Raw genomic sequence first — 17099 nt, forward strand, 5'->3', positions numbered from 1 at the left:
GGTAGGAGCCGTGTTACTGGGGTTACAGGTAGGAGCCAGGTTACTGGGGTTACAGGTAGGAGCCAGGTTACTGGGGTTACAGGTAGGAGCCGGGTTACTGGGGTTACAGGTAGGAGCCGGGTTACTGGGGTTACAGGTAGGAGCCGGGTTACTGGGGTTACAGGTAGGAGCCAGGTTACTGGGGTTACAGGTAGGAGCCAGGTTACTGGGGTTACAGGTAGGAGCCAGGTTACTGGGGTTACAGGTAGGAGCCAGGTTACTGGGGTTACAGGTAGGAGCCAGGTTACTGGGGTTACAGGTAGGAGCCAGGTTACTGGGGTTACAGGTAGGAGCCGGGTTACTGGGGTTACAGGTAGGAGCCAGGTTACTGGGGTTACAGGTAGGAGCCAGGTTACTGGGGTTACAGGTAGGAGCCAGGTTACTGGGGTTACAGGTAGGAGCCGGGTTACTGGTAGGAGCAGGGTCAGTGGGGTTACAGGTAGGAGCAGGGTCAGTGGGGTTACAGGTAGGAGCAGGGTTACTGGGGTTACAGGTAGGAGCAGGGTTACTGGTAGGAGCAGGGTCAGTGGGGTTACAGGTAGGAGCAGGGTCAGTGGGGTTACAGGTAGGAGCTGGGTTAATGATTGGGTCAAGAGCTGCATGCACAATTATATTTTCTGTATTGCAACACTGGATGATGAACATTGTACATGAACACAGCCCACAGTACTGCGTACACTCATTACAGTACCTGCCACTGGTTTCCTGACTGGCTTGGAACATAAGCAGTTGGGAGGCTCCTGAGACTGTTTTTCATTGGTGACCCATTTATTGTGCCCCCCATGTCACTGCCGTTGGAGGGATCAGAAGCCACAGCCATTTGGTAGGGGGAGTAGTTGTATAGGTTGTTGTAGTACGGATACAGGGACGGCTGGTAAAAATTGCTGTAGTAGGAGGAATCCACAACCAAGTCAGACGTGCTCTCCATGTGCCCTCTGCTGGTGAGGGAAGGGATTTCCTGAATGAGCATCCTGCCCTCTGCAAGAAACAAACACCCATCAAAACACACTGCACATCATTATCATCACCATCATCAAATCCCACAATGCACACTGAAACAACAGGTAGCGAGAACAAAACTAAGGATCAAATACCTCTGTGTCACCTTCTCATGCCCCTTTTGTGGTCTGTGCATTGGGGTCTCTTTACTGAAGTATACTGCAAAACCAGTGCAAAAGAACTACACCAGATGTAGCAGAGGCAACGCCCAATAGTTTTTATTTTTACCTGCCACGTTATGAGTTCTGGCACGATGTTAGGGGCGTTATGCTCGGTTTCTAGGGGGGGTGGGCGGGTCGTGTTCTTCGTGTCTGTAGAGCGTTGAACCTGATCTGGCAAGACCCCTCTTCTACCGTTTGCGTCATCGATGACGTCTCAATCACGTGATCGCACTCGAGGAGCAATCTCATGATCGCCGTGTGCTGGAAGGGCGGTTGCACTCTGGCACTCAAACAGTTAACAAACATGGTGCACCAGTTTCGCTGGAAATTAGCAGCTGGATCATTTGCTAAACAGATTTCTATTTTTAATGGCGCCACACTCCAGATATATCTTCTTTTTATTAGTGAAATGCTGCATTTTAATCTTCTGTTAATAAACTTAGGATCAAAAGGCAGAATGTCACTAATAAATGGCGAGGCGATTTGGGAGGAGCGCGGGGTTTGTGTTTTCCCTAAATGTAGATTAGATTGTAAGCTCTTCAAACCAGGGATGCCGTTTCCTAATGTCTACTCTTAAGTATGAAGCGCTTATTCCTATTATTATGTCACGTGTATTACTGCTTTAAAAGTGCTATGGAAAGTAAATAAAGATACATACATTCAGTACATACATACATACATAAAGTACATACATACATACAAGACTAATTATTTTCCCAGCCGCATACCCCATAAACAGAAGAGCACAGGATTTGTGTGTTCGTTTTCCATATCCGCTTTTACGCTTTACATTTGCAGGGATGCCATAAGAAACAGTAATAGTTTTGTTGCCTAACGATACATTACAAATAATAAGTCCTAAGAATAAATAACAAATGAAAAGTTGTGGTTGGAAAGGGACTTAACATTCTTGAGTCCGCATCAAGAATCGGTTGGGAGGGATTACACCTTTTCAATGGGGTTTTATTTGCACACAGGGAAAGGTAAATGTTGCAATCTTTAACCACAAGTAAGAAATCGCTGTGGTAGAAGTTGAGTAAAAAGTAGTTATACACAGCCTGACTACACTCATATTCAGAATCTGGTAGGAGTTGCGAGGAAGCTATTCACACTACAATTTAAAACAATGTATTTATGCTTAGAGAGCCAATGGGGAGAGAATTCCCCCCAAAAATGTATTTTTCTTTAAAAAAAAACAAAACCTGGAACAGTAAGTGTCTAACAAAACAGTAGTGCTACCGTGGGTATATATTTTCAAAAGTAGTGGTACTGAGTGTATGTATATAAATATAAAAGTAGTGGTTCTGAGTATATATAGAAATATAAAAGTAGTGGCACTGAGTGAGTATATAAATATAAAAGCAGTGGCACTGAGTGTGTATATAAATATAAAAGTAGTGGTACTGAGTGTGTATAGAAATATAAAAGTAGTGTTACTGAGTGTGTATAGAAATATATAAAAGTATTGGCACTGCGTGTGTGTATAGAAATATAAAAGTAGTGGTACGTGTGTGAATATAAAATTAGTAGTACTGAGTGTTAATATAAAAGTAGTGGTACTGAGTGTGTATAGAAATAAATAAAAGTAGTGTTGCTGAGTGTGTATAGAAATATATAAAAGTATTGGCACTGCGTGTGTGTATAGAAATATATAAAAGTATTGGCACTGCGTGTGTGTATAGAAATATAAAAGTAGTGGTACTGAGTGTGAAAATAAAAGTAGTGGTACTGAGTGTGAAAATAAAAGTAATAGTACAGAGTGTATAGAAATAAATACAAGTAGTGGTACTGAGTATCTGTATAAAAATATAAAAGTAGTGGTACTGAGTGTGTTTACAAATATAAAAGTATTGGTACTGAGTGTCTATATGAGTATAAAAGTAATGGTTCTGAGTGTGAATATAAAAGTTGTGGAACTGAGTGTGTGTAAAAAAATATAAAAGTAGTGGTGCTGTGTGTGAATATAAAAATAGTGGTGCTGAGTGTGAATATAAAAGTAGTTGTACTGAGTGTGCATATAAAAGTAATGGTACTGTGAATATAAAAGTAGTGGTACTGAGTGTGAATCTAAAAGTAGTAGTACTGAGTGTGAATATAAAAGTAGTGGTACTGAGTGTGAATATAAAAGTAGTGGTACTGAGTGTGAAAATAAAAGTAATAGTACAGAGTGTATAGAAATAAATACAAGTAGTGGTACTGAGTATCTGTATAAAAATAAAAAAGTAGTGGTACTGAGTGTGTTTACAAATATAAAAGTATTGGTACTGAGTGTCTAATAAGTATAAAAGTAATGGTACTGAGTGTGTGTATAAAAGTATAAAAGTATTGGTACTGAGTGTCTATATAAGTATAAAAGTAGTGGTGCTGAGTGTGTATAAAAGTAGTGGTACTGAGTGTGTGTATAAAAGTATAAAAGTAGTGGTACTGAGTGTGAATATAAAAGTATTGGCACTGCGTGTGTATAGAAATAAAAAAAGTATTGGTGCTGAGCATCTGTATAAAAATATAAAAGTAGTGTTACAGAGTGTGTATAGAAATATAAAGTGGTACTGAGTGTGTATATATGAATAAAAAGTAGTGGTATTGAGTGTGTATAGAAATATATAAAAGTAGTGGTACTGAGTGTGTATAGAAATATATACAAGTAGTGGTACTGAGTGTGTATAGAAATATAAAAGTGGTGCTGAGTGTGAATATAAAAGTGGTGCTGAGTGTGAATATAAAAGTAGTGGTACTGTGTGAATATAAAAGTAGTGGTACTGAGTGTGAATATAAAAGTTGTGGAACTGAGTGTGCATATAAAAGTAGTGGTGCTGAGTGTGTATATAAGAGTAGTGGTACTGAGTGTGCATATAAAAGTAGTGGTACTGAGTGTGAATATAACAGTAGTGGTGCTGAGTGTAAATATAAAAGTTGTGGAACTGAGTGTGAATATAAATATAGTGGTACTGTGAATATAAAAGTAGTGGTACTGAGTGTGAATATAACAGTAGTGGTGCTGAGTGTAAATATAAAAGTTGTGGAACTGAGTGTGAATATAAAATTAATGGTACTGTGAATATAAAAGTAGTGGTACTGAGTGTAAATATAAAAGTTGTGGAACTGAGTGTGAATTTAAAAGTAGTGGTACTGAGTGTAAATATAAAAATGTTGGTACTGTGAATATAAAAGTAGTGGTACTGAGTTTCCACATAAAAGTAATGGTTCTGAGTGTGAATATAAAAGTAGTGGTACGGAGTGTGAATATAAAAGTAGTGATACTGTGTGTGAATATAAAAGTAGTGGTATTGTGTGTGAATATAAAAGTAGTGGTGCTGAGTGTGTATAGAAACATATAAAAGTAGTGGTACTGAGTGTGTGTATAGAAATAAAAAAGTAGTGCTACAGAGTGTGAATATAAAAGTAGTGGTCCTGAGTGTGTATAGAAATATAAAGTGGTACTGAGTGTGTATAGAAATATAAAGAAGTGGTACGGAGTGTATATATAAATAAAAGTAGTGGTACTGAGTGTGTATAGAAATATATAAAAGTAGTGGTACTGAGTGTGTATAGAAATATATACAAGTAGTGGTACTGAGTGTGTATAGAAATATAAAAGTGGTGCTGAGTGTGAATATAAAAGTGGTGCTGAGTGTGAATATAAAAGTAGTGGTACTGTGTGAATATAAAAGTAGTGGTACTGAGTGTGAATATAAAAGTTGTGGAACTGAGTGTGTGTAAAAAAATATAAAAGTAGTGGTACTGTGTCTGAATATAAAAATAGTGGTACTGAGTGTGAAAATAAAAGTAGTGGTACTGAGTGTGCATATAAAAGTAGTGGTACTGAGTGTGAATATAACAGTAGTGGTACTGAGTGTAAATATAAAAGTTGTGGAACTGAGTGTGAATATAAAAAATTTGGTACTGTGAATATAAAAGTAGTGGTACTGAGTTTCCACATAAAAGTAATGGTTCTGAGTGTGAATATAAAAGTAGTGGTACTGAGTGTGAATATAAAAGTAGTGATACTGTGTGTGAATATAAAAGTAGTGGTATTGTGTGTGAATATAAAAGTAGTGGTGCTGAGTGTGTATAGAAACATATAAAAGTAGTGGTACTGAGTGTGTATAGAAACATATAAAAGTAGTGGTACTGAGTGTGTATAGAAACATATAAAAGTAGAGGTACTGAGTGTGTGTATAGAAATAAAAAAGTAGTGCTACAGAGTGTGAATATAAAAGTAGTGGTACTGAGTGTGAATATAAAAGTAGTGGTACTGAGTGTGAATATAAACGTAGTGGTCCTGAGTGTGTATAGAAATATAAAGTGGTACTGAGTGTGTATAGAAATATAAAGAAGTGGTACGGAGTGTATATATAAATAAAAGTAGTGGTATTGAGTGTGTATAGAAATATATAAAAGTAGTGGTACTGAGTGTGTATAGAAATATATACAAGTAGTGGTCTGAGTGTGTATAGAAACATAAAAGTGGTGCTGAGTGTGAATATAAAAGTAGTGGTACTGTGTGTGAATATAAAAATAGTGGTACTGAGTGTGAATATAAAAGTAATGGTACTGAGTGTGCATATAAAAGTAATGGTACTGAGTGTGCATATAAAAGTAGCGGTACTGAGTGTGAATATAACAGTAGTGGTCTGAGTGTGAATATAAAAGTAATGGTACTGTGAATATAAAAGTAGTAGTACTGAGTGTAAATATAAAAGTTGTGGAACTGAGTGTGAATTTAAAAGTAGTGGTACTGAGTGTAAATATAAAAATTTTGGTACTGTGAATATAAAAGTAATGGTTCTGAGTGTGTGTAAAAAAATATAAAAGTAGTGGTACTGAGTGTGAATATAAAAGTAATGGTACTGAGTGTGAATTAAAAGTAGTGGTACTGAGTGTAAATATAAAAAAATTTGTACTGTGAATATAAAAGTAGTGGTACTGAGTTTCCACATAAAAGTAATGGTACTGAGTGTGAATATAAAAGTAATGGTACTGAGTGTGAATATAAAAGTAATGATAATGTGTGTGAATATAAAAGTAGTGATACGGTGTGTGAATATAAAAGTAGTGGTACTGAGTGTGAATATAAGAGTAGTGGTACTGAGTGTGAATATAAAAGTAGTGGTACTGAGTGTGAATATAAAAGTAGTGGTACTGAGTGTGAATATAAAAGTAGTGATACTGTGTGTGAATATAAAAGTAGTGGTATTGTGTGTGAATATAAAAGTAGTGGTGCTGAGTGTGTATAGAAACATATAAAAGTAGTGGTACTGAGTGTGTATAGAAACATATAAAAGTAGTGGTACTGAGTGTGTATAGAAACATATAAAAGTAGAGGTACTGAGTGTGTGTATAGAAATAAAAAAGTAGTGCTACAGAGTGTGAATATAAAAGTAGTGGTCCTGAGTGTGTATAGAAATATAAAGTGGTACTGAGTGTGTATAGAAATATAAAGAAGTGGTACGGAAAGTGTGTATATATAAATAACAGTAGTGGTATTGAGTGTGTATAGAAATATATAAAAGTAGTGGTACTGAGTGTGTATAGAAATATAAAAGTGGTGCTGGGTGTGAATATAAAAGTAATGGTACTGTGTGAATATAAAAGTAGTGGTACTGAGTGTGAAAATAAAAGTTGTGGAACTGGGTGTGTATAAAAAAAATATAAAAGTAGTGGTACTGTGTGTGAATATAAAAATAGTGGTACTGAGTGTGAATATAAAAGTATTGGTACTATGAATATAAAAGTAGTGGTACTGAGTGTGCATATAAAAGTAGTGGTACTGAGTGTGAATATAAAAGTAATGGTACTGTGAATATAAAAGTAGTGGTACTGAGTGTAAATATAAAAGTTGTGGAACTGAGTGTGAATATAAAAATAGTGGTACTGAGTGTAAATATAAAAATTTTGGTACTGTGAATATAAAAGTAGTGGTACTGAGTTTCCACATAAAAGTAATGGTTCTGAGTGTGAATATAAAAGTAGTGGTACGGAGTGTGAATATAAAAGTAGTGGTACTGAGTGTGAATATAAAAGTAGTGATTCTGTGTGTGAATATAAAAGTAGTGGTATTGTGTGTGAATATAAAAGTAGTGGTACTGAGTGTGTATAGAAACATATAAAAGTAGTGGTACTGAGTGTGTGTATAGAAATAAAAAAGTAGTGCTACTGAGTGTGAATATAAAAGTAGTGGTACTGAGTGTGAATATAAAAGTAGTGGTACTGAGTGTGAATATAAAAGTAGTGGTCCTGAGTGTGTATAGAAATATAAAGAAGTGGTACGGAGAGTATATATAAATAAAAAGTAGTTGTATTGAGTGTGTATAGAAATATATAAAAGTAGTGGTACTGAGTGTGAATATAAAAGTAGTGGTGCTGAGTGTGAAAATAAAAGTAATAGTACAGAGTGTATAGAAATAAATACAAGTAGTGGTACTGAGTGTGTTTAGAAATATAAAAGTATTAGTACTGAGTGTCTATATAAGTATAAAAGTAATGGTACTGAGTGTGAATATAAAAGTAGTGGTACTGAGTGTGAATATAAAAGTATTGGCACTGCGTGTGTATAGAAATAAAAAAAAGTATTGGTGCTGACCATCTGTATAAAAATATAAAAGTAGTGTTACAGAGTGTGTATAGAAATATAAAGTGGTACTGAGTGTGTATAGAAATATAAAGTGGTACTGAGTGTGTATAGAAATATAAAGTGGTACTGAGTGTGTATAGAAATATAAAGTGGTACTGAGTGTGTATAGAAATATAAAGAAGTGGTACGGAGAGTGTGTATATATGAATAAAAAGTAGAGGTATTGAGTGTGTATAGAAATATATAAAAGTAGTGGTACTGAGTGTGTATAGAAACATATAAAAGTAGTGGTACTGAGTGTGTATAGAAACATATAAAAGTAGTGGTACTGAGTGTGTATAGAAACATATAAAAGTAGTGGTACTGAGTGTGTATAGAAACATATAAAAGTAGTGGTACTGAGTGTGTGTATAGAAATAAAAAAGTAGTGGTACTGAGTGTGAATATAAAAGTAGTGGTACTGAGTGTGAATATAAAAGTAGTGGTCCTGAGTGTGTATGGAAATATAAAGTGGTACTGAGTGTGTATAGAAATATAAAGAAGTGGTACGGAGAGTGTGTATATATAAATAAAAGTAGTGTATTGAGTCTGTATAGAAACATATAAAAGTAGTGGTACTGAGTGTGTGTATAGAAATAAAAAAGTAGTGGTACTGAGTGTGAATATAAAAGTAGTGGTACTGAGTGTGAATATAAAAGTAGTGGTCCTGAGTGTGTATAGAAATATAAAGTGGTACTGAGTGTGTATAGTAATATAAAGAAGTGGTACGGAGTGTATATATAAATAAAAGTAGTGGTATTGAGTCTGTATAGAAATATATAAAAGTAGTGGTACTGAGTGTGTATAGAAATATAAAAGTGGTGCTGAGTGTGAATATAAAAGTAATGGTACTGTGAATATAAAAGTAGTGGTACTGAGTGTGCATATAAAAGTAATGGTACTGTGAATATAAAAGTAGTGGTACTGAGTGTAAATATAAAAGTTGTGGAACTGAGTGTGAATATAAAAATAGTGGTACTGAGTGTGAATATAAAAGTAATGGTACTGAGTGTAAATATAAAAATGTTGGTACTGTGAATATAAAAGTAGTGGTTCTGAGTTTCCACATAAAAGTAATGGTTCTGAGTGTGAGTATAAAAGTAGTGGTACTGAGTGTGAATATAATAGTAGTGGCACTGAGTGTGAATATAAAAGTAGTGTTGCTGAGTGTGAATAGAAATATATAAAAGTAGTGGTACTAAGTGTGAATATAAAAGTAGTGGTGCTGAGTGTGAATAAAAAAGTAGTGGTGATGAGTGTGACTATACAAGTATTGGTACTGAGTGTGAATATAAGAGTAGTGGTACTCAGTGTGAATATAAAAGTAGTGGTACTGAGTTGTGAATAGAAATATATAAAAGTAGTGGTACTGAGTGTGTATAGAAATCTAAAAAAGTAGTGGTACTGAGTGTGAGTATAAAAGTAGCGGTACTGAGTGTGAGTATAAAAATAGTGGTACTGAGTGTGAATCTAAAAGTAGTGGTACTGAGTGTGCATATAAAAGTAGTGGTACTAAGTATGAATATAAAAGTAGTGGTACTGAGTGTGCATATAAAAGTAATGGTACCGAGTGTGAATATAAAAGTAATGGTTCTGTGAATATAAAAGTAGTGATATTGTGTGTGAATATGAAAGTAGTGGTACTGAGTGTGTATAGAAACATATAAAAGTAGTGGTACTGAGTGTGTATAGAAACATATAAAAGTAGTGGTACTTTATAGAAATAAAAAAAGTAGTGGTACTGAGTGTGAATAGAAATATAAAGTGGTACTGAGTGGTTATAGCAATATAAAGAAGTGGTACGGAGAGTGTGTATATATAAATAAAAGTAGTGGTATTGAGTCTGTATAGAAATATATAAAAGTAATGGTACTGAGTGTATATAGAAATATAAAAGTGGTGCTGAGTGTGAATATAAAAGTAATGGTACTGTGAATATAAAAGTAGTGGTACTGAGTGTGCATATAAAAGTAGTGGTACGGAGTGTGAATATAACAGTAGTGGTACTGAGTGTGAATATAAAAGTAATGGTACTGTGAATATAAAAGTAGTGGTACTGAGTGTAAATATAAAAGTTGTGGAACTGAGTGTGAATATAAAAATAGTGGTACTGAGTGTGAATATAAAAGTAATGGTACTGAGTGTAAATATAAAAATGTTGGTACTGTGAATATAAAAGTAGTGGTTCTGAGTTTCCACATAAAAGTAATGGTTCTGAGTGTGAGTATAAAAGTAGTGGTACTGAGTGTGAATATAATAGTAGTGGCACCGAGTGTGAATATAAAAGTAGTGTTGCTGAGTGTGAATAGAAATATATAAAAGTAGTGGTACTGAGTGTGAATATAAAAGTAGTGGTGCTGAGTGTGAATAAAAAAGTAGTGGTGATGAGTGTGACTATACAAGTATTGGTACTGAGTGTGAATATAAGAGTAGTGGTACTCAGTGTGAATATAAAAGTAGTGGTACTGAGTTGTGAATAGAAATATATAAAAGTAGTGGTACTGAGTGTGTATAGAAATCTAAAAAAGTAGTGGTACTGAGTGTGAGTATAAAAGTAGCGGTACTGAGTGTGAGTATAAAAATAGTGGTACTGAGTGTGAATCTAAAAGTAGTGGTACTGAGTGTGCATATAAAAGTAGTGGTACTAAGTATGAATATAAAAGTAGTGGTACTGAGTGTGCATATAAAAGTAATGGTACCGAGTGTGAATATAAAAGTAATGGTTCTGTGAATATAAAAGTAGTGATATTGAGTATGAATATAAAAGTAGTGGTAATGAGTGTGAAAATAAAAGTAGTTGTACTGAGTGTGAATATAAAAGTAGTGGTACTGTGAAAATAAAAAGTAGTAGTACTGAGTGTGAATATAAAAGTAGTGGTAATGAGTGTGAATATAAAAGTTGTGACACTGAGTGTGTATAGAAATATATAAAAGTAGTGGTCATGAGTGTGAATATAAAAGTAATGGTTCTGAGTGTGAATATAAAAGTAGTGGTACTGAGTGTGAATATAATAGTAGTGGTACTGAGTGTGAATATAAAAGTAGTGTTGCTGAGTGTGAATAGAAATATATAAAAGTAGTGGTCATGAGTGTGAATATAAAAGTAGTGGTGCTGAGTGTGAATAGAAATATATAAAAGTAGTTGTACTGAGTGTGAATATAAAAGTAGTGATACTGATTGTGTATAGAAATAAATAAAAGTAGTGGTCATGAGTGTGAATATAAAAGTAATGGTTCTGAGTGTGAATATAATAGTAGTGGTACTGAGTGTGAATATAAAAGTAGTGGTACTGAGTGTGAATATAATAGTAGTGGTACTGAGTGTGAATATAAAAGTAGTGTTGCTGAGTGTGAATAGAAATATATAAAAGTAGTTGTACTGAGTGTGAATATAAAAGTAGTGGTGCTGAGTGTGAATATAAAAGTAGTGGTGCTGAGTGTGACTATACAAGTAGTGGTACTGAGTGTGAATATAAGAGTAGTGGTGCTGAGTGTGAACAAAAAAGTAGTGGTACTGAGTTGTGAATAGAAATATATAAAACTGGTGGTACTGAGTGTTTATAGAAATCTAAAAAAGTAGTGGCACTGAGTGTGAGTATAAAAGTAGTGGTACTGAGTGTGAGTATAAAAGTAGTGGTACTGAGTGTGAATCTAAAAGTAGTGGTACTGTGTGTGAATATAAAAGTAGTGGTACTGTGTGTGAATATAAAAGTAGTGGCACTGTTTGTGAATATAATAGTAGTGGTACTGAGTGTGAGTATAAAAGTAGTGGTACTGAGTGTCAATTTAAAAGTAGTGGTACTGTGTGTGAATATAAAAGTAGTGGTACTGAGTGTGAATATAATAGTAGTGGTACTGAGTGTGAATATAAAAGTAGTGTTGCTGAGTGTGAATATAAATATATAAAAGTAATTGTACTGAGTGTGAATATAAAAGTATTGGCACTGCGTGTGTATAGAAATAAAAAAAGTATTGGTGCTGAGCATCTGTATAAAAATATAAAAGTAGTGTTACAGAGTGTGTATAGAAATATAAAGTGGTACTGAGTGTGTATATATGAATAAAAAGTAGTGGTATTGAGTGTGTATAGAAATATATAAAAGTAGTGGTACTGAGTGTGTATAGAAATATATACAAGTAGTGGTACTGAGTGTGTATAGAAATATAAAAGTGGTGCTGAGTGTGAATATAAAAGTGGTGCTGAGTGTGAATATAAAAGTAGTGGTACTGTGTGAATATAAAAGTAGTGGTACTGAGTGTGAATATAAAAGTTGTGGAACTGAGTGTGCATATAAAAGTAGTGGTACTGAGTGTGTATATAAGAGTAGTGGTACTGAGTGTGCATATAAAAGTAGTGGTACTGAGTGTGAATATAACAGTAGTGGTGCTGAGTGTAAATATAAAAGTTGTGGAACTGAGTGTGAATATAAAAATAGTGGTACTGTGAATATAAAAGTAGTGGTACTGAGTGTGAATATAACAGTAGTGGTGCTGAGTGTAAATATAAAAGTTGTGGAACTGAGTGTGAATATAAAATTAATGGTACTGTGAATATAAAAGTAGTGGTACTGAGTGTAAATATAAAAGTTGTGGAACTGAGTGTGAATTTAAAAGTAGTGGTACTGAGTGTAAATATAAAAATGTTGGTACTGTGAATATAAAAGTAGTGGTACTGAGTTTCCACATAAAAGTAATGGTTCTGAGTGTGAATATAAAAGTAGTGGTACGGAGTGTGAATATAAAAGTAGTGATACTGTGTGTGAATATAAAAGTAGTGGTATTGTGTGTGAATATAAAAGTAGTGGTACTGAGTGTGAATATAAAAGTAGTGATACTGTGTGTGAATATAAAAGTAGTGGTATTGTGTGTGAATATAAAAGTAGTGGTGCTGAGTGTGTATAGAAACATATAAAAGTAGTGGTACTGAGTGTGTATAGAAACATATAAAAGTAGAGGTACTGAGTGTGTGTATAGAAATAAAAAAGTAGTGCTACAGAGTGTGAATATAAAAGTAGTGGTCCTGAGTGTGTATAGAAATATAAAGTGGTACTGAGTGTGTATAGAAATATAAAGAAGTGGTACGGAGTGTATATATAAATAAAAGTAGTGGTACTGCGTGTGTATAGAAATATATAAAAGTAGTGGTACTGAGTGTGTATAGAAATATATACAAGTAGTGGTACTGAGTGTGTATAGAAATATAAAAGTGGTGCTGAGTGTGAATATAAAAGTGGTGCTGAGTGTGAATATAAAAGTAGTGGTACTGTGTGAATATAAAAGTAGTGGTACTGAGTGTGAATATAAAAGTTGTGGAACTGAGTGTGTGTAAAAAAATATAAAAGTAGTGGTACTGAGTGTGAATATAAAAGTAGTGGTACTGTGTCTGAATATAAAAATAGTGGTACTGAGTGTGAAAATAAAAGTAGTGGTACTGAGTGTGCATATAAAAGTAGTGGTACTGAGTGTGAATATAACAGTAGTGGTACTGAGTGTAAATATAAAAGTTGTGGAACTGAGTGTGAATATAAAAAATTTGGTACTGTGAATATAAAAGTAGTGGTACTGAGTTTCCACATAAAAGTAATGGTTCTGAGTGTGAATATAAAAGTAGTGGTACGGAGTGTGAATATAAAAGTAGTGGTACTGAGTGTGAATATAAAAGTAGTGATACTGTGTGTGAATATAAAAGTAGTGGTATTGTGTGTGAATATAAAAGTAGTGGTGCTGAGTGTGTATAGAAACATATAAAAGTAGTGGTACTGAGTGTGTATAGAAACATATAAAAGTAGTGGTACTGAGTGTGTATAGAAACATATAAAAGTAGAGGTACTGAGTGTGTGTATAGAAATAAAAAAGTAGTGCTACAGAGTGTGAATATAAAAGTAGTGGTACTGAGTGTGAATATAAAAGTAGTGGTACTGAGTGTGAATATAAAAGTAGTGGTCCTGAGTGTGTATAGAAATATAAAGTGGTACTGAGTGTGTATAGAAATATAAAGAAGTGGTACGGAGTGTATATATAAATAAAAGTAGTGGTATTGAGTGTGTATAGAAATATATAAAAGTAGTGGTACTGAGTGTGTATAGAAATATATACAAGTAGTGGTCTGAGTGTGTATAGAAATATAAAAGTGGTGCTGAGTGTGAATATAAAAGTAGTGGTACTGTGTGTGAATATAAAAATAGTGGTACTGAGTGTGAATATAAAAGTAATGGTACTGAGTGTGCATATAAAAGTAATGGTACTGAGTGTGCATATAAAAGTAGCGGTACTGAGTGTGAATATAACAGTAGTGGTCTGAGTGTGAATATAAAAGTAATGGTACTGTGAATATAAAAGTAGTAGTACTGAGAGTAAATATAAAAGTTGTGGAACTGAGTGTGAATTTAAAAGTAGTGGTACTGAGTGTAAATATAAAATTTTTGGTACTGTGAATATAAAAGTAATGGTTCTGAGTGTGTGTATAGAAATAAAAAAGTAGTGGTACTGAGTGTGAATATAAAAGTAATGGTACTGAGTGTGCATATAAAAGTAATGGTACTGAGTGTGCATATAAAAGTAGCGGTACTGAGTGTGAATATAACAGTAGTGGTCTGAGTGTGAATATAAAAGTAATGGTACTGTGAATATAAAAGTAGTAGTACTGAGTGTAAATATAAAAGTTGTGGAACTGAGTGTGAATTTAAAAGTAGTGGTACTGAGTGTAAATATAAAAATTTTGGTACTGTGAATATAAAAGTAATGGTTCTGAGTGTGTGTAAAAAAATATAAAAGTAGTGGTACTGAGTGTGAATATAAAAGTAATGGTACTGAGTGTGAATTAAAAGTAGTGGTACTGAGTGTAAATATAAAAAAATTTGTACTGTGAATATAAAAGTAGTGGTACTGAGTTTCCACATAAAAGTAATGGTACTGAGTGTGAATATAAAAGTAATGGTACTGAGTGTGAATATAAAAGTAATGATAATGTGTGTGAATATAAAAGTAGTGATACGGTGTGTGAATATAAAAGTAGTGGTACTGAGTGTGAATATAAGAGTAGTGGTACTGAGTGTGAATATAAAAGTAGTGGTACTGAGTGTGAATATAAAAGTAGTGGTACTGAGTGTGAATATAAAAGTAGTGATACTGTGTGTGAATATAAAAGTAGTGGTATTGTGTGTGAATATAAAAGTAGTGGTGCTGAGTGTGTATAGAAACATATAAAAGTAGTGGTACTGAGTGTGTATAGAAACATATAAAAGTAGTGGTACTGAGTGTGTATAGAAACATATAAAAGTAGAGGTACTGAGTGTGTGTATAGAAATAAAAAAGTAGTGCTACAGAGTGTGAATATAAAAGTAGTGGTCCTGAGTGTGTATAGAAATATAAAGTGGTACTGAGTGTGTATAGAAATATAAAGAAGTGGTACGGAAAGTGTGTATATATAAATAACAGTAGTGGTATTGAGTGTGTATAGAAATATATAAAAGTAGTGGTACTGAGTTTGTATAGAAATATATACAAGTAGTGGTACTGAGTGTGTATAGAAATATAAAAGTGGTGCTGGGTGTGAATATAAAAGTAATGGTACTGTGTGAATATAAAAGTAGTGGTCCTGAGTGTGAAAATAAAAGTTGTGGAACTGGGTGTGTATAAAAAAAATATAAAAGTAGTGGTACTGTGTGTGAATATAAAAATAGTGGTACTGAGTGTGAATATAAAAGTATTGGTACTATGAATATAAAAGTAGTGGTACTGAGTGTGCATATAAAAGTAGTGGTACTGAGTGTGAATATAAAAGTAATGGTACTGTGAATATAAAAGTAGTGGTACTGAGTGTAAATATAAAAGTTGTGGAACTGAGTGTGAATATAAAAATAGTGGTACTGAGTGTAAATATAAAAATTTTGGTACTGTGAATATAAAAGTAGTGGTACTGAGTTTCCACATAAAAGTAATGGTTCTGAGTGTGAATATAAAAGTAGTGGTACGGAGTGTGAATATAAAAGTAGTGATTCTGTGTGTGAATATAAAAGTAGTGGTATTGTGTGTGAATATAAAAGTAGTGGTACTGAGTGTGTATAGAAACATATAAAAGTAGTGGTACTGAGTGTGTGTATAGAAATAAAAAAGTAGTGCTACTGAGTGTGAATATAAAAGTAGTGGTACTGAGTGTGAATATAAAAGTAGTGGTCCTGAGTGTGTATAGAAATATAAAGAAGTGGTACGGAGAGTATATATAAATAAAAAGTAGTTGTATTGAGTGTGTATAGAAATATATAAAAGTAGTGGTACTGAGTGTGAATATAAAAGTAGTGGTGCTGAGTGTGAAAATAAAAGTAATAGTACAGAGTGTATAGAAATAAATACAAGTAGTGGTACTGAGTGTGTTTAGAAATATAAAAGTATTAGTACTGAGTGTCTATATAAGTATAAAAGTAATGGTACTGAGTGTGAATATAAAAGTAGTGGTACTGAGTGTGAATATAAAAGTATTGGCACTGCGTGTGTATAGAAATAAAAAAAAGTATTGGTGCTGACCATCTGTATAAAAATATAAAAGTAGTGTTACAGAGTGTGTATAGAAATATAAAGTGGTACTGAGTGTGTATAGAAATATAAAGTGGTACTGAGTGTGTATAGAAATATAAAGTGGTACTGAGTGTGTATAGAAATATAAAGTGGTACTGAGTGTGTATAGAAATATAAAGAAGTGGTACGGAGAGTGTGTATATATGAATAAAAAGTAGAGGTATTGAGTGTGTATAGAAATATATAAAAGTAGTGGTACTGAGTGTGTATAGAAACATATAAAAGTAGTGGTACTGAGTGTGTATAGAAACATATAAAAGTAGTGGTACTGAGTGTGTATAGAAACATATAAAAGTAGTGGTACTGAGTGTGTATAGAAACATATAAAAGTAGTGGTACTGAGTGTGTATAGAAACATATAAAAGTAGTGGTACTGAGTGTGTATAGAAACATATAAAAGTAGTGGTACTGAGTGTGTATAGAAACATATAAAAGTAGTGGTACTGAGTGTGTATAGAAACATATAAAAGTAGTGGTACTGAGTGTGTGTATAGAAATAAAAAAGTAGTGGTACTGAGTGTGAATATAAAAGTAGTGGTACTGAGTGTGAATATAAAAGTAGTGGTACTGAGTGTGAATATAAAAGTAGTGGTACTGAGTGTGAATATAAAAGTAGTGGTACTGAGTGTGAATATAAAAGTAGTGGTCCTGAGTGTGTATGGAAATATAAAGTGGTACTGAGTGTGTATAGAAATATAAAGAAGTGGTACGGA

At 33.5% G+C, this 17099-nt stretch overlaps 1 protein-coding gene across 2 annotated transcripts in view; it reads right to left on the reverse strand.

The window, feature by feature from the left end:
* Positions 1 to 17099, reverse strand: part of DMRT1 (doublesex and mab-3 related transcription factor 1) — a 199909-nt gene that overhangs the window by 75674 nt on the left and 107136 nt on the right. For both annotated transcript variants that reach the window (XM_075597335.1, XM_075597326.1), the window contains exon 3: positions 731 to 1017. In XM_075597335.1, coding sequence (XP_075453450.1) covers positions 731 to 1017 — 287 coding nt within the window. The remainder of the gene's footprint in view (positions 1 to 730; positions 1018 to 17099) is intronic.

The sequence above is a fragment of the Ascaphus truei genome, chromosome 1 (genome assembly GCF_040206685.1).
Source record: "Ascaphus truei isolate aAscTru1 chromosome 1, aAscTru1.hap1, whole genome shotgun sequence".
Classification (NCBI taxonomy): Eukaryota; Metazoa; Chordata; class Amphibia; order Anura; family Ascaphidae; genus Ascaphus; species Ascaphus truei.